Source organism: Fundulus heteroclitus, chromosome 20 (assembly GCF_011125445.2).
Source record: "Fundulus heteroclitus isolate FHET01 chromosome 20, MU-UCD_Fhet_4.1, whole genome shotgun sequence".
NCBI classification, from domain to species: Eukaryota; Metazoa; Chordata; class Actinopteri; order Cyprinodontiformes; family Fundulidae; genus Fundulus; species Fundulus heteroclitus.
In genome coordinates, this window is record NC_046380.1 from 26,569,441 (window position 1) to 26,588,551 (window position 19,111).

Sequence of the window (19,111 nt, forward strand, 5' to 3'; positions counted from 1 at the left end):
GCAGCTTTAGTATAGAAGATGTTCACTTTTGATTGCTAGCATGTTGTTGTGTGTTTTAGACAGTAATAAAATGTTAAACTTCTGTTAGTATAGTATGTAGTGTTAGCTACTTCCGTGAATTTTGTGAATGTGGGCAATTATAAGCTGATGCTTCAGCCTTCATCCCCTTTTTAGACTGTGCTAAATCTTTTTGTTAGATTTTTTTTTCAGCGACAAAACCTTTGTAATTGTTCTGGTGGGTAAGCACTAGGTGAAGGTTGTCCAAAATGCCATCAGGCCAGTAGCCATTTGAGGCCACTGGACTGATGTGTGTCCCTCAACTGCAAACCAAGAATGATTTGGCCCACAAGCACAGATGCTTGATGCAGATATAGACTTTTTATTTTTAATTAGGCCAAAGGTTTTACAGTTCAAATTTTAGAATGTTACAACATAAAGTGTTTGTCTTTCATTAAAGGAAGAGTTGGTTATTTTTTCCGGAAATGCAAGTAAGAAACTTAAGTCACTTTTTGAATAATCTGCCCATGCACAAGTCTGTCTTACCTGCTTTCCGGCAGATTTGGGAGATAAAAAAAATCTCCCAAAACCACTCCAGTCTTATTTCTTTCTACTGAGGCCTTCCACTTTTTCTCATGAACTTGTACACAGTTTGCTTCTTGTGACTCTCAGCCATTTTCTGAGTATACGGTGAGAGCATCGGAGCTACAATGAACGGCTAACACCGAAGCTAACCGCTAAGCTAACAGCTAAGCTAACTGGATACATAAACACTTAGAAGTGCACACGCGCAGCCAGCAAGTGGAAACTAACAAGGAACGTGCACGCACACTGGCATTACGTGAGCGCGTCAGAACGATTGGCATGTGGGTCAACTAATAGATAAGGTAATATGAGGGACAGAGGAGGGTGTGGTCAGGACGAGACATGAAGGCATCTGATTGGTTCTTTCCATTCTGAACGAATGACAGGAGTGGTTTGCAGGCTTGGAGTTTTTTTAGGCCAGCAGTTTTCACAATGATCTAATTTTTAACCTCCTTTTTCTGAATACAAATTGTAAGGATCATTTCACCCAGTGTAACAAAAAGTGTTTCTTAACAGGATTACCAATTATAGCTTTAACCACACTTTTCACATTCTCAATTTCATTGTGAACGGAACCACATCTATTCATTTCCTAACAAACAGTGATACAACTTGTTTTCTTATTGCTGAGAGTAGATAAAAAATTTTATTTTTTTATTTTTTCTGAATGAAGCACAGAAGAATTTGCGAACTGGGTAACCATCTTATATTAAGGCAAATGGGCAAAACACTTTTTAAGTTTTGGATCTACAGCGATTTCTAAATCTCTGTCCTCCAGAAAGTTTGTAGTAAAGAAAATTGTCGAGTAAGTTGTTTAATAAAGATATTACATGCTCATATTTTGTGGGGCAGGTAAGAAAAATATCACAATACAATTTTTTGGTATTTATTTTGTTTTTATTTTGTTTTTATATTCTTTTTTTGGCCCTCGAGCATCCTTGAGGTTTTTGATTTTGTTTTTGTTTTGGCCCAGGTGGTGAAACCTTTGGACACCCCTGCACTAAGTAGCTGTTGCAATCCACATTTCTTCAGAAAGTTTTTCTATTTTAATATCAGTACTACAGTTATTATTGATAATAGAAGTGATGTTAATAGTAACAGCATTTATGCTGCTGGCTTCACTCCTAATGCAGTTACCTCAGCCTGTAAAACCAATAGTGCACATCTTTAAAACATTTGAGTAAGACTCTGATATTGATTACCTTGATGAATTTGCCCATAAAAATCATGACGCAAAAACTAGTCACAAGAGAGATTATATTGATCCAGCAGGTGGTGCTGAACGTCTTTATTTTTGTATCATGGTCCAAATAAAAGTATTAAAGTACTGAGCTGTAACGTTGCAAATTTAGCAGGAAACTAAGTCATAAAATGTTGCTTTTTACCCTGAAAATGTGTTCGTGCTGCAAAAGAGAGTAAGTTCAGATGGAAGGATCAAATGTTCCCCCGGTCGTCTGTGCTTTACAAGCTAACACAGCTCTTTTGCCACAAGTGGCATGCTCCGCCAAGATGTGGAGTGTAATTAAGCTGCAGGCATTCATCTGTGCCTCGAGCCTGTACGTTTACAGGATCTATAAAGGCACAAATTGATTGCCCGTATCAATGCAGTCATTGTTTAACATGACGTAGCTCATATGTGGAGCAGGTGTGTTTAATAACCAGGGACCTGAATTGGATTACTACTAAACAGGCCCTGCTTTCTCAGGTTACTTCTTCATGAGGAGCTGAACCACGCCGTCTTTTTTGCCGTTTTGCCTTCTTTGTTTTTCTTTCTATGAACCAAGGCAAAGTAGCGAAAACTGCAGGCAAAAAGACACGCCGCCTTCCCCAAAAAGCAGAAAACCAAAAGCAAACTGCAGAATTATTCATTGCCAGTTTTGTAACGATGAGCGAGCACAACACTGGCCACGTTAATTGCTGCGACCTCAGCAACCCAGTAACAGATGAGAACATTGACATATTGTTTGTCCAGCGTGAGACACTGTATAATTTACACTCGCTAATGACTGTGCTTGGAAACACGGGCTGAGGGACCACGTCTGTCCCTGGTTTGGCCCTTATTCATTGCAGAGCGGTGAATTCATATCCCTGAATGCATGCCACATTTCAAGTACAAAACTTGTTCAGTTAAAAAAAAAAAAAATAAACAGCTTGGTGCCGTGTTCTGTCCTGATAAACAATTCACTATTGGCTGGAGAGTCTCCACCCTTATCAAACCAAAACAAAAAGCCACGACTGATTCAGTGTGTGTGTGTGTGTGTGTGTGTGTGTGTGTTTAAGGTTTTGAATGATTCTCTGGTGAACAGGCATGATGTGAAGAAAGACGTATTACCATCGCCATAGGGTTGACCTTGACCTTCAAACTCAATCTGGCTGTTAGAGCTGCCCTCCCCTCCACCCCCATAGCACCCCCAAGATGTAAAGAGGCTGACGGTTTTGACCCCTGATCCCATTTCTTAACTAGACTGAGGTGCCAAATAACCTTTTGACCCAGGAAGCATTTGCACGTTGCCTGGGCAACCTCAGATTAAACTGTGATTGACAGATCCGTGCCGATTTGACATTGTTTTTTAATAGGATTATCAAAAGCAACTACTTTGCAAAATGAAGGGCTAAACTTAGCGTTTGTTTTCTTCTCTCCTTCTTTTTTTTTTATTTTGGCCCAGATCTGATTGGTCAAATGTTCTCTGAGAAAATAGCAGCATAAATAGTCTATTGTACTGTGTTGCCACATTATTATGCCAGATAGGTACAGAATACATTTCCCTAAATAGACGGACACTTTACATGGAAATGAATGTATGAATTCAACGGATGGATGACATTAGATCAGATGGAGGTCTATGTAAATGAACCATATGCAGATCTGACATGTGGCACGAATCACAGAGTTGCTCAAGCAATGGATCATGACAGGAATAAATCTATTTTTAAGTGTCCTCTGACATCATTTTTAATCCACACCCAAAATATATTTCCAACAAAGGGCAGGCACTGGAGGAAAAACAGAAAGAAAATACTTGAGATGTTTTATTTCTGCTTGATGCAATTTCAGGGTTGCCAATTTCATTAGGTCTGACCCAGGGGAATCTAAGGTTACCATCTGGCCACTGGCCACCATTACTTATTCTTGTTTCAGCATGCAAATGGTTCTGTTTTGCCATAAAGTAATCACAAACGTACCCTGACTGAATGGACCAAAGAACAGCCTTGTGCACATTTTAGATCAGCAGCGTTTGACTAGATAGACACAAGTACACTTGAAAAAACAGTGCTCTCAATAAAATGCATTACTGTTTTTCAATAAAAATCTGCAAAATGAATACATATTATTGTCCCTGTCTGCCACTATATTGTCACACTTGTTGCATTTGTAAAATAAAAAAATATATAAACAGAATATAACAAGACAAAATCAGAAATGTGCTTCTGAATGTAAACAAAGCAAGATGTTGGGAGCAGCAGCTCACCAAAATTATCCACAGAACATTTTCAACTTACCTCAATAAACATCCTGCTCACAATATGCACAGTATGCATCGTCCTTCAGCTTCGATTATCACAGTTCCAGTTGTTCCTCTTTAATTATGTCTTCTTGTCGGTCACATTTTGACAAGGGACTAAGCTAAATGTGCTTTTGTATTCTATTATATTTTTACTCCAGGAAAACAGGAAATCATGAAATTTTTATTTAAAGTTTTTAGATGCTTTAATCAATTAAAAAAGTTAAATATACGCTACAAAAAAGACATGGGTATTTTACCCTACTGAATAAATAAACTCAAATTTGATGTTTCATATTTTTTTTCTCACCATGAAATGATACTACTGCAACAAAAGTTGCATATTTTTTTAAGGTGTTTTGCACTTCCTTTCCAGAGGGCCAGTAATCAAGGAGGACAATCAGATCATAAACCCAATCCTATAGCATTGGGTTTATGATCTGATTTTTCCTAGTGCATGAGGATATACAAAAACGTTGCTAATGGTTTGTTCAGAGAATGATGATATCACACATCTAGCATTTTCTCCATGTACACCGTTTTTTTTCCACAGTCTGGAAACACGAATGCTCAGTTTGTTTTATGTGTGTATGAGAGTAGATGGATGTTTATCCCGTGTTGCCCTTTGACAAACTGGTTACCTGTCCAGGGAGTACCAGATCCCTGAGTGGATGAGTTTTAGAACCTCCTCCCACTGCATATACAGCTGCAAGTATTTTGCGACATGTCTCTACCAGATGTGCACATCCAGAGTCTAAACGTTCTCCATAATCTTCTATGCAAAACAGCTAAAGCTCAGCCAGTTTGAACGAAGATCACCTGTAAACATCAATTTTCAAGTTTTGCTACAGATTTGGAATTGGGTATAAATCTGGACTTTGACTGGACCATTCTAGCACACGAAGACGCTTCAATACAAACTCTTACATTATGCCTCTGGCTGTATGTTAAGAGTCTCAGTTTTCTTCCAGGACTGTCCTGAGTTTAGTTCCATCCATCTTCACATCAAGTTTGATACACTTACCTGTCCCTGCTGAAGAAATGCATCTCCACAGCATGATACATGCCACTGTGTTTCACTTGCAGTATGGTGTGTTCAAAATGAAGGGCGGTGATAGTTTTTTGATACATATAGCATTAGGCATAAACGTCTAAATTTGGCAAACATTTTTCTGTGTCCCCAACATAGAGATGATAGGGTTTTTTTTACCACTCTTCCTTGAAGACCAATTTTGGGAAAGGCACAGCTGATAGTAATCCTGTCGACAGATTATTCCACCTGAACTGTGGATCGCCACAGCTCCTCCAGAGTCACCATCCATTTGTTGGCTGACTTTTCTTATTAACGCTCTCCTTACAGCCTCCATCTTCTGTTGGTCTTTTGTGCTTGGTAGATTCAAAAAAGCTGCTGCAAACAGTCTTGGCTAATTTTCATTACATGCAAAACAGTTGTGTGGGTTTCTGAGGCTTAGGAAATATCACTTTGATTAAAAGTTAGATTACGTTGATAAAATCTTTGAATGTCACGTAAGTGCTTATTTGAGTTGGATATACTGAAATTAATGTCAAAAAATGTAACAAATGTTTTTGTGTTCAATCGTTGTATTTTAGATGTACTTAATATTTTATTTGAAGTGAAATCAAAATATTTAAGAAAAAGTCAACATCATGGGCTATAATTATAAATTATTTAATATAATGAATCTTAAATATCAACCTAAAAGTTGATCAGTGGTCTCAAACTCAGATCCTCTGGTGTCCTGGATCTTATATATGTGTCCTACACACCTAAATATATGTGTCCTTATATATGTGTCCTAAACTGACTCACTGGCATGCAGTCAAGTTCTGTAGAGCTCTGCTAATGAGCTGGATCCTGGAAACCTTTCAGTGAAGGTTCAGAGAGTGAAAAACCACCTCTGTGTAGCTGACAACATTTCACCAAACTGCGTCTAAAGCATGGGACTTCTTCAATAGATTACCATATTCATAAAAAGGTTCAGTTAATGAATCACCTTAAAATATTTAAATGGGGTTTTTGGACCAACAAAAATTGAAGTGTGTTAAAAAAAGGCAACAGTCACTGGACTAATGTTTTTTATACAGGATACCAGCCTGAAGGTAGGATCTGATCTAGATCTTGTGAAAGTTATTCTGTAATTTATTGGAGTATAGAACATAAACCATGATCCCCGTAAAATGGTTTCTGTTTATTTTCTGTTAGATATAATCCCTTGTTTTTTTGGTTGGCTCACATGGTTGGTGCTTTATCCTCCAATTAGGAAAGTGTTTGAAGTTGCAAATTTAAGGCTTTTAGTTTGGGCACGTTGCTCCAAGAGCATTATTTTCAAGACAGTTTTGTACTTTATCAGATGTAAAGCTTTTTGTTTTTTTAATCTTTAGTTATACTCTGTAAACACTAAAACAGGAAACCTTTTATTCTGAAATGCTAATTAAAATATTGTGACTGTTGCCAGTGGGTTTCATTTTCAAAATGATGCACAGGCAACTTAGTAATTATTGTGAACCAGTGGTTTTGCAATGTCTTGCTTTACTAGCGCTGTTTGTTGTTGTATTGATAAGAAGCTTCTATGTTTGCTTCTGTCCAGCCAGTTTTCATCCTGGTAATGTCAGATGGCAGCAGGACAACAATAGTTTCAAATTAGTTTCCTGGGTCTATTGCCATATTATAAAAGTTTAATTTTGATTATGAAAAATGTTGACATGTGGTCTTTTTTTACATGCATGTTTTAATAAATAGCTTTTACAACTTCGAACTGCCAGTAAAATACAATAAATATAGTGTTTAATTTTAATCCCAGTTTTGATTAAATTAAAATATTAAGTAAATGGGACAGTTTTTTATATTAAGTAGCAGTCTTGCTGTCAGTTATGTTTACCAAGTATTTCAGTACTAATTACTCAATCTGTTTGTGTTTTTTACTCAACCTTACTCATTTTATTTATTTACTTTTTATTATAATTTCAGTAATATTTACTAAATTTTGTATGTTACTATGCCATCTATAAATATTCATGTCAACTCAATTAGTTTTAGTACTAGTTATATAGTTGATACAGTATATTTTTAACTGGTTTTCAGTCTACTCAGTATTTTTGAGTGTAAAAATGTTGCAATAAAATGTTTCAAGTAAAGGTTGGTTTTATTCTTTAGAGTGTATAAAGTATGATGATTAAGAATTTTGCATTTCTAGCACCCAAATAATACTTTCTTCCAAATATAAATCTTAAAAATACGCTTTGCAGGAGACAACACTATAGTTAGTCTTTACATTTCAAACTTTCAGCAACCTTTTGATTTTATTCCCCTTGCTGATCAGTTTTCACAAGGGAGTCCAGGGCTTTATAATATAATATATTTTACAAGTCATTGCTAATCGTTTACATTTTGAGCATTTTGTCATGATGTGCTGTATGTGTACCATATTTGCTAATTAAATACAGGTCTTTCTTCTCTTCCACAGCGGAGCCCCTGGTGCAGGTGAACGGGAAGCCCAGCTGCTGCTTCTTCAAGTTCAGCCCTAAACTGATGTTCACTAAGGTGCTTAAGGCGCAGCTGTGGGTGTACCTGCGACCGCTGCAGCAGACCTCCACCGTCTACCTGCAGATCCTGCGCTTGAAGCCCGTCACAGAACAGGGCAGCCGCCACATCCGCATCCGCTCCCTGAAGATAGAGCTCAACTCCAGGGCCGGCCACTGGCAAAGTATTGACTTCAAGCATGTGTTGCAGAACTGGTTTAAACAGCCCCACACCAACTGGGGAATTGACATCAACGCCTTTGATGAGAGCGGTAATGACCTGGCTGTTACCTCGCTGCGACCCGGGGAGGAGGGGCTGGTAAGGATCCTCAGACCTGTCCCCAGGGCCGGGGAGGGGAGTTACTTCCACCACAGCTCAATTTTTTTTTATTACAGGCAGTTACAGTACTGCTCAGAAATTAGGATAAATATTTTATCAATGACTCATTTGTATTCACCTAGTAAATCATTGTTAGTTATTTTAACAGGTTTGAGCTTTTACATTAGACCTGATTAGAAATAATAGTGAAAAGCCAATCATCTCATTTTACAATCATTAGCCTTATAAATAGTTTGGCCCGATGTCTCGACACACCTGCAAACAGAAGTTCATAGGAGAAATGGAAGGCAACAGTGATTCTGTGCCAGTGTGTGCAAGATAGACAATTCCCTAATTGAATGTTAGCTTTCATTTAAACTCTTTAAAGACTCAAGATTCGACTTGGATTTGTGCTCGTAAGACTTGAGCCAAGCCATGGACTAACATTTTAAACTCCTGAGACTTGAATTGGACTTGTTCACATTCTAAAGACCTCCATCCGCTTCAAAGCGAGTGAAAGGAGGCAGCTAAGCAAGACAGGGACCACAACTCTGACAAAGATGTGAATATCCTCTTGTAAAAGACCATGTTTGATTTTATAGCGAGGGACATGGTTTTTCTGTTCATATTGCTCATCTCCATCTTCTTGCACCACACAGATTTCTCTCTAACAGTATTTCATGAAGTCATCCAGCGTCTGACTTCTGGTCATGTGCTGCAGCTATATCATGGTTAATGTGTGGACCAGTATAAGATAGCTAACTATGTGTGTTTGAAAAATTTGACAAATAATGCGTTAACCCATTTAAACTGTTTTTCTTTGAACATCAATGCATATTTATATTTCTAATTAGGTAAAAATTAAGTTGCAAACGTTTTAGTTTAAAATGGGCCTAAGGGTGCTATTTGTATGTTACTGTGCTTTTTTTTTTTTACATTTTGGAGAGCACTAGTCTAGTTTTGCAGTATTTGTTTTAAAACAATCTTAGTGCTGCCCTCTTAGGGTGGAACAGTGGCTATTGCAGTTGAATTTTCCTATTGGTTCAAACGGCACAAGCGTTCGTCACCATACTCACGCGTTCCTGTAAAAGCATTTCAGTCACACACATTATGCCACATGGCGAGTCAGACTCAGGACTTGAAATTGCGGGTACGATAGTGTTCAGTGTTTGTTTGCACATGTTAGCAGTGATGCTGCTTACATCACTTTACCACTCAGAAACCGTATCTATTCTGTCCTCCACACTTCGGCATCGCTGAATCAGCGCCCGGAGTCAGCGGCTTGAACCGATAATGCTCAGCCCCGCTGGGCTCCACAGACCTCCGGTGACGAAGCGGGTGAAAAGTCCTCCACCTCAAAAGATCGGTCCGTGGTAAAATCACCGGCGTTACCTTGGTCACTATTCATGTTTCAACATGTCACTTTCCCTCATCCTGACCACGGCCCCACTTAACCCCCACTGTTCATTCCCAAACTTAGCCCCGCCTCTCAGGGTCTCTTGGCACTGCCCACTTTGATGGCATATTTAAAAATTTGTCTGGGGGGCGAGTTATGCTTTTACATCAGGGTGAGTTATACATTAAGCTTGTGCTCTAACATCTCACGAGTTGACTTGGACCCCCTCTCTATTGACTTGAGACTTGACTGGAGTCTAACTAAAAACGTGATCGTGAGCTTGGACTTGGGCTCTAAAGACTTAAAAATTTACTTTATTTTATGCTCAAAGAATTAAGAGATGAGACTTGATTTGGAGTCCTAAAAATACAAGATTTCACAAGGATTTGCTCTTTAATGACTTAAGGCTTGATTTGTGGTCATGCTCTGGAGGCAAGAGAGTTGTATCCTTTGTAATCAGGGTTGGAATTAAGGCCATATTTTCTTCTGTAAAAGCAAAACAGGTGTTAATTATATCATTGCAAAAGGCATGTTGCCTCTGTTTTATTCATTAAAAAAATTCAGCATTGAGACCACTGTTAACCCTTATTAATAAATTTGCCTTTCATCATGATATTTATATCATATTTATATCCAATCTATTGATGTAATAAAGCTAAATGTTCACCCCAAAAACCCTAACCCCCCAAAAAATAGATAAATATTCAAGCATTAAAGTAGGCCTGAGGATTAAACAATACAGGCTGAAAGAGAGGCAGACTAGATGGCGTGGGTCGAATGACAAGATTTATAGATTTTATTTTAGTTGTTAGACTTGACTTGGGCCAAAACACTTGAGACTTGACTTGGACTTGCAGAACATGCAAAAATGTTTTGGCATTGTACAAATAGAAATAAAGTCTCCTTTTTGTTATTATTAACCTGACTGAAATCACAATACTTTTGTTTTTTGGGATTAAAATATTTACATTTTTGCTTATTTCTCTCAGCCCAATGTTAATGGGCCTAAAAAGAAACAATCTCAGACATGTTGAATGCATTTTTAGAATATTTCATCAATGTTAAAAGTCTGGTTCTAGCATGACAAATGGGCCTGCACAAATGAGTTCAAACTTCGGCCTCAAAGCAAAAGCCATCGGTGAGCCATTAATCTAGTTCGAGTTACTGAACCTGACAGTTAAATACAACATCTTTGTTGAATTATGTAGGCCACTTACCCTAGTTAAGCAATGCCAAATATTTACCAAGTGGTTATTTGGGTCAGATCTCCAGAAAACATGAGAGGTCAGCTCTGGTGTCTTGGCCAATAAACGGCTGCCCTTTGAGCGCACAGCAGTGCGCTTTATTGTTCTTAACCAAAGACAATAATTAAATCCAAAACGCAGGAGGGTGTGTAGAATAATATCACCAAACACAACAAGCCAGAAAAGAACGAAGAGACAAACAAAGCTTCTCCTTGATCTTCAGAGTGATTTTCCACATTAAAAGCCAAACCAACAGCGTTTTCAGCTTATTTCCTCTTTTGAATGTATCAAAAAAATAAAAGCTGTGCTGCAGCCCAGCTGGAATCACTGAGGGCAGAAGGAGGCTTTGTAAAACAAACATGCTGAAGTAAAATATTTGATCTGCTCGCTGCACCCAGAGGTCAAGGTTATGGTAGCCTGCAGATGACCTTATGGGTCAGAGGTCAACTCTAGCATACACAGTGAGCCATTTGTGAGGGTAAAAGCTAGTTTCTGTCCACTGAATGAGCCCTTGAGCAGGGCATTGTGTTTATTCTCACAAATGGCGAACCGATTAGCTCAGACTTCTATTTGCCAATGAGTTGGAGATTCATTTGAAAAGTTGCTCCTTTGACATATATAGTTACAATAACGCCTCTAAAAATATATATATATGTCGCTTAAATACACACTGCTACATTGAGGTTTTTTTTTGTCTCACCTTCATTAAAACAACAGAGTTACAAGTATATTGTCTTTGTTTACAAAGTTTAAGACATTCCCCATGGTAGAAACATGTTTTCAGGTCTGAGTCAAATAACCCCATTGGTTTCTATTGGAAAGCTTTTGTTCTCATAAGCATTTTCCTGCAGTGCGGTGCTGAGGAAGAAAGTGGAATTGGTCAAATAGTTGTTGTTTCTATTTTGCTTCCATATTCAGCGTTGACTGAACTTAATGGCTGCCTTAAGCTGTTGTGGCTCATCATTCATCTCGTGGGTGTAAAGTTTACCAGGTACGATGGTAGTGCTTACACTGTGTTGGTTTTACATAATTGGCTATTCCAAATAATGTTGGGAATGATTTCAAAGTTGGAAGTTAGGGCAGTCCTTTTGTCCTTGTTGCTTCTGGATAATGGCTCATTTGGTTGTGGATTTTTGGGATCTCCTCAAAACTAAGCGTCCTCATTTTCCTTCCACTTTTAGTCATACGTGGAACGTGTTTCATGCTCTGTTGCTTGTTGTTCGCAAATTTTAAGTTTTGGGGTCTTACAATGCCATGGAAAAGTATCTGCCTTCTTTTACGATATCTTCTGTTTTTGTTTTTTTAGTCACAATCAAGTGTTGCTTGACCTTTCAATGGGTCAACAGTAAGAACTCTATCGTGGGGAGGAAAGAAGCCTCAGATAGCTGTGCCGATTTCAGACAGTCTTTAAATCCGACATCATTACGTGACGGAAACAGAAACGGACGTGGATAATGCATGTCAGTGCGAGCCTACAGCCTTCCGAAAGTGAACTGCAAAGTGTGCACCCTCTTCTCTCTGGTCATTTTCGTTAATTTCCGTGCTGATACGTCATATCACGCAGGATTGTGAGATTCTTTATAGTTCCGTAGCACCGGTATGGGTTCCTACGCTAAAGGAGAAAGCTTACCGGCTCCTTTTCTTACCTCCTTCCTTACTATTCCGCACTATTTGGACAGCTCTTATCATGGCGACCGCTGACACACTTCTGCTTTCGCTAAACAGTCCTTGCCTAATAAAGTTTTTGAATGGAGCCTTAGGCTAGACGTTGACTATGCCGCTCCGAAACACTTTTTTTTTTGTGAGAGAAGTTCTTGACTCCATCAATTACAGCAGATCATACAGGCGCTAATTCAGAAAGTACCAAATACCATCACCACCATATATGGCTGTTAGTATGTTTATTAAACATCTGTTACTCCAGATATTACTGTAAGGCTTCAGATGTTGTTCTGGGTTCTTTGTGACCTCTTAGATGAGCTGTTGATTCACTCTTGGAGAGTTTTTAGTTGAAAAGCACTGCTAGGAAGGTTCACCACTGTTTCATGTTTATCTTTGCGGATAATGACTCATTGTTCGAGTCTCACTGGAGTCTCAAACACTTAAAAATGGATTTAACGCTTTACAGACTGATAAATGTCAATGATTGTGTTCCTCGTCTGTTGCCAGAGCAGTTTAATTACAGACATCTATATTTCATTTGAGTTCCCCGTTTTGAATTTAGTTACTGAAACAGTGAACTTTTTGATGTTATTATAATATACGAAGTGCACCTGTATTATAAGCAACATGAAGTGTGTAGTGAAGTACAACTTTTTGTGATATCAGGTCAAGTTTGAATTATAAAGATGTTAACATCAGAAGATGGTATTTGTCTTAAAAACATCAACAGCTTGTAGCATTCTCGTGTATTTGGTTGTGTTGTTCTCTTATAACCACCTCTTTCTGTTTGTTGTGCCCTCCCTCCCCCTGATTCCAGCAGCCGTTTCTGGAAGTGAAGGTTCTCGAGACCACCAAACGTTCTCGAAGGAACCTCGGTTTGGACTGCGATGAGCACTCCACCGAGTCTCGCTGCTGTCGCTACCCTCTGACTGTGGACTTCGAGGCGTTTGGCTGGGACTGGATCATTGCCCCCAAGCGTTACAAAGCCAACTACTGCTCCGGTCAGTGCGAGTACATGTTCATGCAGAAGTATCCGCACACCCACCTGGTGCAGCACGCCAACCCGCGCGGCTCCGCGGGGCCCTGCTGCACCCCGACCAAGATGTCCCCCATCAACATGCTTTACTTCAACGACAAGCAGCAGATCATTCACGGCAAGATCCCAGGGATGGTGGTGGATCGATGTGGCTGCTCTTAGGCTGCAGAAGGAGACACACGTGCTTAAGTTCAGCCCTCATGAAACCACCTAAAACCCCTGTGGAGCGCTCCCCTTGGCACCAGATTTCACTTTCGCTATGCCACAGAAACATCCTGCTGGGTTTCCATTTTTCCAGTAATTAATTTGGTTCTAACTGTATAAAAAAAAGTTATAAATGAAAACGAGAATCAAAAAAAAAGAAGAAAAAGAAAAAAAAAGAACGGACAATGGAAATACAGTATATAATGAGTGATCTGGGTCTGCTTGCGGAGCAGCCTCAGAAAACGGAGAGACAAAACTATGTTATAGAGTACATGTTAGTTTTGCGATTTTTATTTTCTATGGCATCTTTGTGAAGTGTCCAGGTTAGTGGAATGTGTTGACAGGTGACATGAGTATATTTCATCAGGCAGCATCAGTTTTTAGGGCCGGTTCCAAAACAATTAACTTTCAGTTACACTTATTTTTGGGAAATATTTTTATCCAATTAAATGCTTGCAAAGAAAGGGGGGGCATGATCATAGTCATTTTGCAATTCATACATTTTACAACAACTCAGTAGCTACGTAATAATATCAATAATAACAATATGTAGAGGTTCTACTTGTTGAAAAACTGTTTAGACAAATCCAAAATGTTGTTTACAGATGTTTAGAAATTTAAAATCTTGTGGGGATCTGAAACCAAACCTATTGTTAACTATTATTAATAGTGGAAGATCCCAGATTAAGACTGCCAGATGGCTTCGAAACAGACTTTTAAAAATAAAGAAAATTTAAAATAAAGTGGGTAAATTCTGTCCTCCAAAGTAAATTAGAAAAGTTTCAGCAAAAGTAAATTAGAAAGATTTAGCCTATTACCCTCCTTGAAGTCTAAAATTAAAAAGGTTATGTCGATGTGGTTTTGCAAGGGAACAAAGTACTGTACAGTCCTGGAGGGTTACAAGAGAACAGCATAATTTTTCACCACTAGAGTAGAATATCACACTCAACTTCCGTTGTTAAAAAAACAGTGACAAGTTTCTTTATTTAAAGATGGTTAGAGCTAGATATATAATCATACACAAAAAAATTTACACTATAACATAGTTCTGCTTACAGTCCTGGCGAGAAGTTCATCATGGGTGTGGATGTCTTATCAATTTGGATATTATAAATACACAACCACTCTTTTTTATGATCATTAGACACAAAAGTCAGCGCCAATGTTAGCCAGCTTAATCTTTTCTAGGACCAGTTTTGATCTGTGTTATGGATTTGAGGTGAAGCTGAAGAACTTGGAGGTTGTCCTCTTCATCATTTCATCCACTTTGTGCAATGCTCCAGTACAACTTGCACCAAAACAACACTACGGCATGACGCCACCTCCACCAAGCCTGACCGCCAACTTTTAAGGGCTCACCTTTAAAGCAACGGGGCAACAATCTAAAACCCGGACCAAAATTGGTTTAGCAATAGGCAAAGAAGACTAGCATGAAGCTTCTGGAATGGCCTCAACGGCAACTTCATTAATATATATATATATATATATATATATATATATATATATATATATATATATATATATATACTGTGCTTAAAAGCGGAGGAGCACCAACCAATTTAAAAGAGCTCAACCAATTCTGCTACAAAGCGGGGTCAAATGTTCAGTCACAGTTATACGAGACGCCTTTTGCTGGGCACAGATAGTGTGTGGTGCCTCTGCAACTTGCAGAGGGAAATTTAATCAATTAATGGGAGTGTAGGTATATAGTTAAGCCAGTATGTATAATTTTGACCATTCGTGGATAAAAAAAAATAAAAAATCACAATAAATTCAAAGTTGTTCACCCTGATTCTTGTTTCTAAAATATTCAAGTTGCCTTTTATGCCATCGCTGCGACTGGAAAAAGAAATGACAGAATGCGACATAAGAGCAAAATCAACATGACATTAATGCCCATGTTGTGCATAAAAATCTGACCAGGACTGTAATTTTGCTGCCAGTAGAGAAAACTATTTCTATCTCTAGAAGTTCACCTATTTCTACATGTTTCCATCTATGTAAGGGGGAAAAAAAACACTTAAACGACAAAGACTATTTTACTCCTTTATCATTAGCATTTTTTTCCTCAATGCTAGCGAGTGAGCAGAAGTGCTGTTATGAAAATTAATTACTCCCATAACTCACAATATACCATTTAGTCTGCAACTAGAATGAGTCAAAATTAAGATCAAGATACTAGCATCATAACCAGCTTTAGTTTAGAGAAGACATCGGATTGCATTTTGAAATGCCCCCATCCCTCTCAGCCTCAACTGCATCATCATTATCATCATTATCATCATCACCACTTTCATAATGGAGAAATTAATGTTAGTGCTTAAACAGAGTAGATTAGTATGCTCGAAGCTTGTCTTTGTCTCCTGGATGTCAAAGCAAAGATATCCTTTGTTATAAAAACGAAAGCACTATGCTGTTGGATAAAGTGAGAGCCTTCTGACATTATATATAAATGCTATATGTATATATTAAAAAAGGGGTTACAAAAACCCTTTTGGGGGGCACTCTACCTTACCAACAATAAATTTTGCACTATGGGACGTACATGGCGTGAGGAGCTGAAGTGTTGTTTGCGTTTTACCAAGCACAAGAGAGCTTGTACAGTATAGGATAAAAAAAAAAAAAGAAATATTCATGCTTCTGGTGATAAACCATATAGTAGAGAAGTTTTCACTTCATTTTGATACCATCACACCTTTTCCTGACTTTTTCTGAAGCGGGGGCCTGTCTATACACCCACACACTTTGATTCAATCTGGAACCTGGACGTACTGTAAAGCCAGCCTTAAAGGCCTCTGTTCCCACGTTTTTTTTTTTTAAGTGTTTAATATATGTCTGGATCTATTGAAATGCTTTAACTGGAAATGGCCCACCCGTCAACCTTAACTTGTTATTATGTTAGAAAGATTGAAAACTGTTAACTTAACGTGTCATCCTGTCTTGTATTTTTTTTTTTTTTTTTTTTTTTTTTTTTGCTTGTGTGTGTGTTGTAATTGAGAGCAGCCATTTTAATAAATAAAAATGGGAGGAATATCCAGGGATCGTTAGCCAAAGTAGAGGACAACGAGTTGTGTGCCATAACCTTTGCGATTGCAGGAACATGCTAGAACATTTCAAAGGGAGGAAAAGGCTGGTTTAGGGGCTGTGGTTTAAAAAGAGAAATCGCCTGATCGGTTATTTATTACTTACAATGCATTTCCAAGTCTGTCTACCTCACTTTAGCCTTCAAATTATTATTTTTATTTTTTTGCTTCTAAAAAAAATAAAAAATCAGTGCAAACATAAAACTCAAAAGAGCCACATCCCCTCCAAAAATTTTCGACGTAAAGCACAGGGTCCCCTTGCTCTCAGGTTCAGGTTAAGTTGCTAACAGAGTGACTGACGGTCATGCATGGTCAAAGGGAGAAAAAGAAAATTAGCTGTGCCCACCTCTGTGGTTTGACTGTGTTCAAAGCTGTTGAGAGTTTTGTTTTAGTGTTTTTTTTAAACTTGTATGTCTGAGAGTTTTGGTTTTGTTTTCCTATAAATATATGAGAGTAACAAATATCTATGTAAATACAACCCAAATGTTAACTTTAATCGTGTTTTGGACAGGTTCACCGCTTCTAAGTGTGTCTCTCTCTTTTCCCCTTCATACCTGTTGTTTGTGTAGTGAAAAAGAAAGGAAATCACCCCATCTCCGTAGTTTAATGGATGTGCGTATGAATAACTGTATTATTATTTTTGCCTTTTGTTGTTTATTTACTGTCATTTTCTTTTGTACAATAAATCATTTATTTAGCTTATATGGTTTGCGCTGCGTTGTGTTTCTTTATCATTATTGTGTGCATGTGCAAAGATTTTAAAACTGTAGGATAACACAAAATGCAAAAAGACATTTTTTTAAATGATTTACTAACTTATCTTTTTTATCCTAAATGTAGAATAACCTTTATTTTGTTGTATTAAAGGAGAAATATTATGCAAAATTAACTTTTCCAGCCCTTAAATACATTTTGTTGTGTATTTGGAGACTCGAGGAGTGCAGAAAAGTTCAATTTAGTCCCTCCAGGTGCTGTGTAGATAACTTTATATTCTGTTTGGGTCATAATGTTCAAGCCATTTAGTTTTTTCTTGTCTGTGTTACGTTTATTGAACAATTACAACAAAATATTTGCTGCGGAGCTGCAAAACAAAATAATGGATGGTCATGGATGTTCGGCTTACCAATTTTGTAAAGATAAAAATTCTGCCATTTTTATTTCTCGTTGTGATTTTGTAGTCAAAGCTCAAGGAAGTCGAAGCTACAAGTGGATCAGGCTCGGTTCTGCAGATTGGTCATCTTCACTCTACTCTCGCTCTGGGTCAGACTCCGGCTCAAACATATAAGGCTGGATGGACAAGTGTTCCACTGTTGACAACTTTCAATCAGTTTATGAATGAAAAGTTTCTGTTTCTGATAAATTTCTATAATGTCATCTCTGCTATCAAACTACAAAAATGGCCGAATGGGGTGGAGTAGAATGTTCAGCACTTGGAGGGGGGCGGGGTGTGAAGTACGTCCTTTAGATTTAAAGAGACAGCACCAAAATTAGCTGTTCTCAGAAGCACCTCAGAGTGGATAAAAGAGGGACTGTGAAGATACAATAACGAGGAATTCAGACGCATTGCTGTTCCACTTTATATAGACCACAACTGAGTGATTTAAATGTGAAAAGCCTCATAGGATGGTGTAATGAAAAAACAAACATTTTTGACTTATCCACTTGTAGGTTCGGCACCTTTCAGCTTGGACTACAGAATCGCTCTGAGAACAAAAACCGGCGGATTTGAACAGGCGCTGACTGTGCAGAAGTATGAAGTTTACCATCTACAAAAATGTGTTGTTCCCTAGGGTTTTTTAGTTCTTATGTGTTCTTTGACGATATCAAACTGTACCTGTTGATCAGGATATTAAATAACTCAATAGCTGCTTTCTAGAAATATCTCATGCAAGGTTTTAACCGTGGTAATTAGCTCTCAATAAACTCTACGCAGGGTGCTGTAAGAAAGTAGCGTTCCCATTGAAACCTTCTTCTATTTTTGCTTTTTTTTAATCACAGACAAATAAAACTGAGCAAATACAAATTTATTTTAGGCCAAAAAGCCAATTAAAAACCCAACCTTGCCCTATATGAAAATGTTATTGCCCCCTAAATCTAGAAAAAGTTGTTGTGTCCTAAAGTTTTTGTCTCCTGTGTTCTTTTGGCTTAATGTTGTGCTGGGCTCTTTTGTGACCTCCTAAATGAGTTGTTGGAGCATTCCTGGAGTAATTTTGGCAGGCCAACCAATGCTGGGAAGGTTCAGCTCTGTTCCATGTTTTCTCCATTTGTGGATAGTGGCTCTAATGTGTTTAACTGAGTCAAAGTAGTTTTGTAACCCTTACCAGACTGATATGTCAGTGAATGTGTTTCTCATCTGTTCTTGAATTAGTTTAGAATGGAGTATGATGTGTTAGATACTTCAGCATTAGATTTTTGGTTTATGTTCCACTATCTAGGTGTCAGTGTCATTCATCCTTAGTTTTCAGTCACATCCATGTGAGGCTTGGCGACCAATAGTGGACTGCCGGTATCACAGCGGGAAAATTGTGAACGTTTTTCAACC

General features: G+C 38.1%; 1 protein-coding gene across 2 annotated transcripts in view; it reads left to right on the forward strand.

Annotated features, from left to right (window-relative positions):
* LOC105939100 (growth/differentiation factor 11) overlaps window positions 1–14,955 on the forward strand; it is a 36,726-nt gene extending 21,771 nt beyond the window's left edge. The window contains exons 2-3 of one of the 2 annotated variants that reach the window (XM_021307832.2): window positions 7,571–7,944; window positions 13,064–14,955. In XM_021307832.2, coding sequence (XP_021163507.1) covers window positions 7,571–7,944; window positions 13,064–13,444 — 755 coding nt within the window. In that variant the 3' untranslated portion in view covers window positions 13,445–14,955. The remainder of the gene's footprint in view (window positions 1–7,570; window positions 7,945–13,063) is intronic. The other variant, XM_012881140.3, reaches the window with a different exon arrangement.
* Window positions 14,956–19,111: the final 4,156 nt, after the last annotated feature.